The following is a 10,778-nucleotide window of genomic DNA, read 5'->3' as shown; positions in this document are numbered from 1 at the left end:
TTTTTATCACGTTGATCCACTTTTGTATGATTATAATTTCTTACATGATTATGTCATATTTTTATTAACATGATAGGGAAACTTCCCGTGACCTTTGACCATGTAGGCCTCCACCGTCTGTGCTGACATTTCCCTCTTTAGATGGTGTCTAATGTCTATAAAAACCTTCTGGCATGTTCTTACTTACTCCCAAAAAATAAGCCAATTGTGAGTAACATTTAATCTGACCCTATTTTCAGCAAATGGCTTTTTCTTTTTCCTCTATTGGTGTCTTCCTCTCTAGCTTCTCAATTTGCTTCACTGTTCTTCTCTACTCTGCATCTTTGGGAGCTGAAGCTCGTGGCCCACCCATTAAACCCCTTTGTTCTCTAATTAGCAAAGTGCTTTTTGATTCCATTTTCCTACATAAAGATGACAATGCATGCCCGGCCAAAAACTTCTACAGCTACGAGTCCTTCATTCAGGCATCAAAAGCCTTCCCTGGATTTGGTACTACAGGTAGTTTAACCACGCGCCAGCGTGAGATTGCTGCTTTTCTTGCCCAAATTTCCCATGAAACCACAGGTGGGTGGGCTACTGCCCCTGATGGACCTTATGCTTGGGGATTGTGCTTCAAGGAAGAAGTTAATCCTCAAAGTAACTACTGTGATTCCACCAACAAAGAATGGCCTTGTTATCAGGGAAAAAGTTACAAAGGCAGAGGACCAATTCAACTTTCTTGGTATACACATATATTATTGGGTTTAATCTCCCTAGATAAAATTATCTCTCACATACATATAAAATTGTGTGAAATTTATTTTTTTATTTTTTTTCTTTTCACATGAGCCCCACACACTTTTATGTGTAGGAGATACATCAAAGCCATATATTATTTACACATTATTATCATGATTTTTGTTCATGTGTAATGAAATTGGCTTATTGATGAATTGAAATCAAATTTTGTGCAGGAACTACAACTATGGGCAAGCAGGGAAAGCCTTGGGATTTGATGGATTGAGAAATCCGGATATTGTGTCAAACAATTCATTGATTGCATTTAAAACAGGCCTTTGGTTTTGGATGACAGAGCAAAAGCCAAAACCTTCTTGCCACAATGTGATGATTGGAAAATATGTGCCAACAGAAGCTGACATAGCAGCTAATCGAACTTCGGGGTATGGCCTGGTCACTAACATAATCAATGGAGGACTTGAATGTGGAATTCCTGATGATGCCAGGGTGAATGACCGGATTGGATACTTTGAAAGATATGCAAAGTTGTTTAACGTAGACACTGGACCTAACTTGGATTGTGCATATCAGAAATCCTTCTAAACTCGTCTTTATTTTAAGTGTATGTTTTCTTTTCTTTTATTTTCTGTTCTCTGGCAAGGATTCAACAATGTACTCTGTTGGATCGAGATGTGCTCAAGAAAATGTGGCAGCAAAAGTAGTGTGGATCAATTATTCTGTACAAGGAGCAATTAATCAAATGAAGAGCAAATCTACTCAAATTGCGCAAGGGTACACATCATGTAATATATGGTTTCATGTGATTCGTAGATTATCATTTTCAGAAAATAATTGTAAAAGTTGCATTCAAAAGAAAGTGAATAAAGAAAGGTAAGAAAGACTAAAAGTAAAGAGCAATCATTCTAAGTCAGAATTCACCAAGGAACAATGTCTATCAGCTAGTTAAACAAAGTTAACAAATTTGAATAGGCTAGTACTATGTGTCCTTCTTGACTTCATTCAACAGTAATTAAAATACGTTGAAAGAAGGATAACGTGAAATAAGCAACAAAGAACTTAAAAAAAGAAAAGAAAATATCATCAAATGAAGTAATGCAAAATTTATCAAGAGCAATTGTGAAGTTAGGGAAGTATTAAATGGTAGGTAAAACAATGATTTAAAAGAAGTAAACTCAACAATGTACTCAAAGGATATACCTAGTTCGTGGCATTTTCTGTTTTTAGTTAATTAGAAGTTGATGAATAGTATTCAAAAAAAAAAGTTGATGAATACAAAGTTATATGATGCTCTAGATATTTGCTAGCTTCACTAGAGGGTATTTGTAAAGAACCTTAGGATACACCACCCCAAAAGCTAGCTCAAAGGGTGGGAGTGCCCAAGACCTTATAAACTCCACATTAGTTGCACATACAACCAATGTGGGACTATATATCTCAACACGCTCCCTCACACGAGAGCCCATTGGGCTTGAAGAGTGGACAATGTAACAGGCCCAGCCTACCTGTGCTAAGAAACGCCACAAGAGAAAATGGGGGGCGGCGAGGCTCTGATACCATGTTACAAAAGATCAGTGAAAGAAATCTAGAAGAACTCATTACTGGAAAATAGAAAAAATGAATGAATTAATTGTTCACAATGTATCAGATACATATTTATATAAGTGTAACTAACTAATCAACTAATCATAACTTCATAACTAACATAAAGTTATATCACGTGGGTGATTCCGTGATTAAAGGGTTGACATGACATTGCTTAACTGCTTTGCTGAGCTGGCAAGTTTCTGAATCTTTTGTGTTTATATCCAATACCCCCCCACAAGCTGAACGTAGAATATCTCGGAGACCAAGCTTGGTAACAAGAGAAGTGAATGGACGAGGATGAAGAGGCTTAGTGAAGATGTCAGCCAGCTGTGCTGATGACGAAACTAGAAGGAGATGAATTGTGCCATCATGAATATGTTCCCTGATAACATGACAGTCAATCTCGATGTGTTTCGAGCGCTCATGGAAAACAGGGTTCTTTGCAAGGTATATGGCAGAAATGTTGTCAAAGAAAACAGAAGCAGGTTTGGAACAAGAGACTTGTAAATCCTGAAGTAAGAGACGAAGCCACTGGATTTCACACGATATAGAAGCAAGTGCACGATATTCAGCTTCGGCTGATGATCTGGAAACTGTGTGTTGCTTCTTCGATCTCCAAGAGACTAATGAATCTCCTAAGAAGGCACAGAGACCCGAAACAGATCTCCTGGTATCTGGGCAACAAGCCCAGTCACTATCTGCAAAGCCTGCCAGCAACATAGAATTTGAAGATGAAAAGAAGAGTCCTTTGCTAGGGGAACCCTTGATATATCGAAGAATACGATTGGCAGCTGTCATGTGAAGAGCAGTGGGAGAAGAAACAAATTGACTTAACTGATGTACTACAAAAGACAAGTCAGGTCGAGTGTTGGTGAGATAGAGCAATCTACCAGCCAAAAGACGATAAGGTTGAGGATCAGGTAGAACTTCAGATGAATCCTTTGCACGATGAAGTCTTGTGGTTGCTTCCATGGGTGTAGTGGCTGGTTTGTAGCTCAACAAGCCACTATCAGAGAGAAGTTCAAGAGCATACTTTCTCTGATTAACAACGATTCCAGATTGAGAACGAGCTACCTCTAGTCCCAAAAAGAAACGAAGATCACCCAAGTCTTTTATTTTGAAACAAGAATCCAGGAAGAGTTTAACCTTGGTTATTTCAGCTAAATCATTCCCAGAGAGCACAATGTCATCGACATAAATCAAAAGTGCTGTGAAGGAAGAACGGTCTTTCTTGAAGAAAAGGGAATGATCTGCATAAGATTGGTAATATCCCAAACTAACCAATGCTGAAGTCAGTTTCTCATACCACTGTCGACTGGCTTGTTTGAGGCCATATAAGGACTTCTGATGTTTACAGACCTTGGGAGGATCTGATATAGGAAAACCAGCAGAAAAATCCATGTAGACTTCTTCATGAAGATCTCCATGCAGAAATGCATTGTTAACATCAAGCTGCATAAGATGCCATCCACGAGCTGCTGCAACATTGAGCAGAACACGCACTGTGGTCATTTTAGCAACCGGGGAGAAGGTGTCCAAGTAGTCAATCCCTTCCATTTATGTGTACCCTTTAGCAACCAGGCGTGCCTTATGTCTTTCGATACTTCCATCAGCTTTGAGTTTAATTTTGTAAACCCATTTACACCCTATAATGTGTTTATTTGCTGGTCGGTTAACAAGAACCCAAGTCTGGTTTTGTTCAAGAGCAGAAATTTCTGCTTCCATAGCTTTCTTCCAACAGTCTTCTTTTGAGGCTTGAAAATAAGACTTTGGTTCTGTATGGGTAATGGAAGTTCAACAGAAACGAGTAAAAGAAGGAGAACATCGTGCATAGGATAGCACATCAGATAATGGGAAACGATTGGGTTTGGTTTGGCTGGTGGGGTTTGGTTTGCTTAAAGAGACATGACAATGAAAGTCACGAAGATACTGAGGTGGATTTCTATCTCTAGTAGAACGTCTTAAATGTTAGTCTATATTTTGGGTTGAATCAATGGGTGGCTGAGATATGGTAGTGGGTAAGTGATTGGATTGAGAGGGACGTACAGTAGGTGAGGAAGCAACATCACGTGTAGGTATGGGAATAGGTGAGGGCAGTTGATAAGATTGGAAGGGATATGCATTAGGGAAAGGTGCAATATCACGTGGGTGATTGAAAAATTCATCCAGAGTAGGTACAACAGTAGATGCAGTATCACGTGGGTGAAGTGGGTCATAGCTATCAGTTTCTGAATCTTCTGTATTTGTGCCATTATTGAATGGAAACAATCTTCATAGAAGACTACATTACGTGATGTGAAAAGCTCTCTAAATTTCAAGTCATAGACAACATAGCCTTTAATCCCATCTTGATAACCGACAAAGACACATCTTCTTGCACGGGGAGAAAATTTTCCTCTATGAGCAGCTAAAGTACTTGCATAGCTTAAACAGCCAAATACTCGTAAGTGATCAAGAGTAGGTGTCGTGTCATAGTGTACCATGTATGGAGATCTGTTGTTAAGCAAGGGAGTGGAAATGCGGTTAATCAGATGTGCAGCAAGTGAAATGGAAAAAATCCAAAATTTGATTGGTAAATGAGCTTGGAAAATTAAGGATCGTGCCACATTTAATAAATGTTGATGTTTTCTTTCTACTCTCCCATTTTGTTGGGGAGTTTCGACACAGCTCCTTTGGTGAACAATTCCCTTTTGGAGATAATAATCGGTCATGAGAATTTCAGACCCATTATCGCTACGAACCACTTTAATTCTAGCATCAAACTGAGTTTCTGCATATGAGATAAAATTCTGTAGTCTCTTGCGTACATCAGCTTCATTCTTTAGTAGGATTATCCACATGTACCTCAAAAAATCATCTACTAGTGTGAGAAAAAATCTGTGTCCATGAATTGAAGGAACTGCAAAGGGACCCCATATATCTGCGTGTAAAACATCAAAGACTTTATTACTTTGGGTGTTACTAACAGTAAAGGGTAACCTACATTGTTTACTGATGTGGCAAGTGTCACATGGCCTTACATCATCACAACAAATGAAAGGAAAAGACTTAGACATTTGTCTTAAACATTCAAGAGACAAATGACCTAATCTAAAATGCCAAAGTTTGGCATTATTTATCTTTTGAGTTACATGAATCGAACTCTTATTAAAAGAATTAAAACTCTTTGAGACTTGCTGTGGACTTTCAAAGACATAGAGGCCTCCCTTGACTTTAGCTGTACCAATCATCCTCTTTGTATCCACCTGCTCAATGAGGCATGAATTCTTGGAGAAGGTTAGACAACATGGCATTGAGTTAATCATTTTCAAAACAGAAACTAAATTCACCTTGAAGTCTGGAACATATAGTACATCTACTAATTTTAGTGAATCGGATAGGCATACTGTTCCACAGATAGATGTGGTCACTCGAGTACCATTTGGTATCATTATTGAGATTGGGGGAATTTTCTGAATTGAGCTAAACATTGAGATCATAGAGCATATATGGTCTGTAGCTCCTGAATCTAAAATCCAATAAATAGAGTGATTACCTGAAGATACATTGGTGGAGTTCACTGCTGTAACCAGATTGGTGGAGTGAAAAGATGATTCCTCTTTTTCAATTGCAGAAGAAGTGTTCTGCAGAAGACTTAACAATTTCTGATAAAGACTTAATAATATGGTATCAGAGCTTTCATAGGCTCTGGTATCCACATTCCGCTGATTCTTGTTCTTCAATCTATGATTTTCTTTCTTTCTTATTTTCTTTGAAACAATGGCTGATTTGATTCCAGAATTCCTCACGAATCCTGGACATCCATTCTACATGCATCCAAATGAAAATCCTGCTCTTATTCTAGTCAATCCCCCTCTGAGTGGAAAGAATTACCACACTTGGGCGCGAGATATGAGCATGGCATTGTTATCCAAGAACAAGCTTGGATTCATAGACAGATCTATTCTTCCACCGATTGCTGCTGATCCTTTGTTTGTGGCATGGCAGCGTTGTAACACTATGGTCCTTGCATGGATTCATAGATCCATTAGTCCTTCAATAGAAAAATCGATTCTTTGGATGGACAAGGCCTTTGATGTTTGGCTTGATTTGAAAAATCGCTTTAGTCAATCATATATATTTCGTTTGTTTGAAATTCAAGAAGATCTTTATAAAATTCAACAAGGTGATATGAGAATCACTGATTACTTCACAGAGCTGAAGACTTTGTGGGATGAACTGGACAATCTTCGTCCATTACCTGTGTGCCGATGCATTGTTGCGTGCAATTGTGGCCTTCTTGGACTCATACGAACACACAAGGAACAAGATCAAACTGTGAGATTTCTCAAAGGACTAAATGAGCAATATGCTCATGTTAAATCCCAAGTCATGATGATAGATCCACTTCCTCATGTCAGTAGAGCCTTTTCTTTGGTGGTTCAGCAGGAACCACAATTCCAATCGGTTCCTCAAGGTGAATTTTCTTTATTATCTCATTCTTTGTCTAATGAAACTAACAATGGCAGAAGAACCTTTGTTGAGAAAGGAAAATTTAGACCTAACAGTGGAGGTCAGGGACGTGGAAACCAAGGAAGAAACACAAAAATCTACACTCATTGTGGGAGACAAAACCACACAGTTGATTCTTGCTATCAACTCCATGGATTTCCCCCTGGATATAGAACTCCTGGATACAGAACTGGAACTTCTAAACAGCATAATGCTGTAAATTTAGCACAACAAGAAGTTGACATATGTGCCATGAACGAGAACCAAATAGATGAACAAAGGCTAGGAGTATCACTGTCAGAGGCTATGATACCATGTTACAAAAGATCAATGAAAGAAATCTAGAAGAACTCATTACTGGAAAATAGAAAAAATGAATGAATTAATTGTTTACAATGTATCAGATACATATTTATATAAGTGTAACTAACTAATCAACTAATCATAACTTCATAACTAACATAAAGTTATATCACGTGGGTGATTCCGTGATTAAAGGGTTGACATGGCATTGCTTAACTGCTTTGCTGAGCTGGCAAGTTTCTGAATCTTCTGTGTTTATATCCAATAGTATTGCCAAAAGGCTAATCCACAAGATGACAAAAAATAAAAATAAGAAAAATAAAAATGAAATACGACAGGGATGATCTCATTTCACGAAATCCTTTTTTTTCGCTTTATCTGATGGGGAGAGATTCTTTTATCAGATCCAAGAGAAACATGTTTACCCTCGGAATTACTGGGTCTCATAATGGAATTAAGAGTAAATTCTTATGGTGAGAATTCTAATAGGGAACTTCCAGGAGCATTTAAGAAATTTTCACATGTAAGATGTCTCGTTTAATTAAAGGGGAATTGTTTTGTTACGTTGCTGGACAAAAAAATATCTTTCGGCATACTCATAATATATGTAGGGTCTACTGAACAGTGGAGTGAGAAAAAAATTCAAGATGGAATTCAGGGCATAGGACATGTTTAATACATAATATAGGATAAGATTTGATAGTATAAGATTTTATAGTGTAAGATCTAATTATATAATATTTGATTAAATTTTAATACTATCTAGTGTTTGACATGATAGTGTATAAGATAATATCATCTAGTATTTGGTATGTATAATATTAGATATGAATAATAATATGATATATGATATTAATTTTTATAAAAATCTATTGTTCAATGTGTCCAAAAAAATATATTAATTTTTATAAAAATAAAAATCTCCAAAATTTTAAAATTTTATATATTGAAAATTATTTTTATATTAATATATTAATATTAAAATAATATATTAATTATTGAGAATTACACTGGTTAATACATCAATCATTTATCGGGCCTAATCTCCCTATCTTAGGTCAGATTAAGTTATTCATCATTTTGATGTATAAAAGAATCTTACTATATAAGCTTATACTATACGATGGTCACACTAAACAATTAAAAATATTGTATCGTATAATATAAACTTATACTATAAGACTTTATATATGACACCAAACAAGACCTGAATTGTATCTACCGAAAAAAAGATGTTTTTGTCTTGTAACATGACAAAACAATTCTCCTTAATTAAATAAGAAATTACAGTACAAAAAAAAATTAAGAGTAATATAATATGCATACCTATATACCATGCTCTTTGCGGTCATTTTTTCTAAAAAAATAAAAAAAACATTTCTTAAGTTTTTTTTTTTTTTTTAGATTTTTCAATTTGTTCCCCCCTCCCTCCTCCTCCTCCCCCCTTCTTCTAATCTTATTTTGCTTAAGAGTTTACCTTTTTTTATTTGTTTTGGGCTACCTTGACAATTTGCTGGGCCAAAACATCTAAATTTCAGAATAATGTGTTAACTGATAACTATTAGTCATAATGGGCACAGGTTTGGACTTGGAGCCTCATTTCTATTACAAATCTACCCATGTCTATGTCCGGTCGAGTAAATTTTGGACACATATTGTACCGAAAGAATTTTTTACAGTCAATAATTTTTAAAATTTATGAAATAGTAAATTTATTAAATAATTTGATAATATATCATTAAACGGTAGTAAATTTTTTTTTTTTTACACTTAAAATGTAATTGGAAATGTACGTTAGATTTGATTTTAGTTGCGCCATGTAAATATACAAATCGAAATTAAACATCTCTGTAGTTGTGATTTGGAACTATAAAGCAAGTATACATTTGACCCTAATTAAATTAAAAAATATCACTTTAACTCCATTCCAAAACGTTTTACTTATTTGTCTCTATCTGACAGTTAACCAAACTATGTACAAAACTATTATACTCGAGTATATTAAGTGGAACAATACTCGAGTATAGGACTCTGATTCTCGAGTATTGTTTGTCATATGGGATTTTATGAACATTTACTTGAGTATAGGACCCTGATACTCGAGTATGGCACCATATACTCGAGTATATAGTCTTGTACGCGAGTAAATGGTAACCAAATTCCCCTCAGGAATTTGCCGACGCGTAACTCTCGAAAAGTTATGTGGAATAAAAAAAGTACCTAATTCGGACATTTGAGTCAAATATTATGGCCTTCAGAAGTTTTATAATTAAATTTTTTTCCACGATATTTTTTGGATTAAATGTAATGCCTTGTCTGCAGCCAGTTAATTAACATTCATATGATAGTAAGTGCAACATGCTCAACTTAATTTAATGCGGAAGCTAATTGAATAAATTTTCTCTTTTTCTTTATGTATTTCAAACTTTTTCACTTCCATGGCCAAAATTAAACGTTCATCATTTCGTTTGTATTTTGGATCACTATGGATAATTTCCATCATGATAATTTCAACCTAATTGACAATTTAATATAATCCAGGCATACCACAACATAGATAACACATATTGCCCAGCCATCCATGGCCTAGGCTATCTCATAATCATATTGTCTCAAAATAATGTTTATAATGTTACTTATATAATTACAACAAATAAACAAAAAAGATGCAATTAAATAAGTAACATAGACCTGAGCATGCATAACTAATAACATGTACAGATTATCGACCTGGCATAGACATCTCCTATGCTCTCAAAAAAATACATGGCATATACAACTCAAAATAAAGTATGTAAGGTATAAATCTAAATATCCACAAGACCCTGACAAGCATGTCAAGTAGTATCTCTCCTTTGGTCTCTTGCCATGCGATGCCTCAGCACCATCAGTTCTTATACCTGAAATGGTGATCCCCATAACGCGGGGTGAGATAATATAATTATCTCAGTAAGCTAGGGACCCTTGGAGGGCTCCTTCACCCCTAAACTCACTTTCGGTATAAACACAGTATAAAAATTCATGCATGAATCAGAATATGTATGACAATGCAGTGTGCAATAATGTAATCCTATTGGCCAGAGAATATAACAAGTATGCATTACGTAAGGAAACATCATCTTGCAACATACCGTGTGAGAAAAAACTATCTCATACTATGTATAAGGAAATATCGTCTTATGCCTCACACAAGGAAACACCGTCTTGTGTGGCACACAAACATACATACATATACATGCAACATATAACAAATCATATCCACATACCATATAAAAGTACCATCCTCCCTCGGAGTCTGGTGGAACAAACGGGGGATTAACCCCAAGGACCGAAAGCTTACCTGTCAAGCACTGTCCTCCAATGCACTCCTTGTATCCAAGGGGTCACAACCACAATCTATCACAATATCGAAACCTATTCCAAATATGTGAAGACAATCAGTACATAGTCTACCACATTCAATTTTCATGACTACACATACAAGACACCTACACTTGATTTTTAATCCAATTTATCAAAGTGTTCTAAATGACGATTTCATAATTTTTCCTTTTACGGGAACCAATTCTAAGCATGTTTAACAAATGGACTCACTTACAAATCACCCTCCAACTATTAATACCATGACTCTCCTCAATATGAAAAATCCACAAATCTCCAAC

General features: G+C 35.9%; 1 protein-coding gene across 1 annotated transcript; it reads left to right on the top strand.

The window, feature by feature from the left end:
• Positions 1–222: 222 nt before the first annotated feature.
• On the top strand, positions 223–1,487 carry LOC133311009 (chitinase 10). Its single transcript, XM_061512012.1, has 2 exons — positions 223–721; positions 954–1,487. Exons 1-2 carry the CDS (start codon positions 243–245, stop codon positions 1,318–1,320), a joined length of 846 nt encoding a protein of 281 aa, XP_061367996.1. The 5' UTR covers positions 223–242; the 3' UTR covers positions 1,321–1,487.
• The last annotated feature ends 9,291 nt before the right edge of the window (positions 1,488–10,778 follow it).

Source organism: Gastrolobium bilobum, unplaced genomic scaffold (assembly GCF_033153095.1).
Source record: "Gastrolobium bilobum isolate Gb01-03AN ecotype WA unplaced genomic scaffold, APGP_CSIRO_Gbil_v1 utg22866, whole genome shotgun sequence".
Taxonomy (NCBI): Eukaryota; Viridiplantae; Streptophyta; class Magnoliopsida; order Fabales; family Fabaceae; genus Gastrolobium; species Gastrolobium bilobum.
The sequence above is the reverse complement of the archived record's forward strand: the minus strand, read 5'-3'. Positions and strand labels throughout refer to the sequence as shown.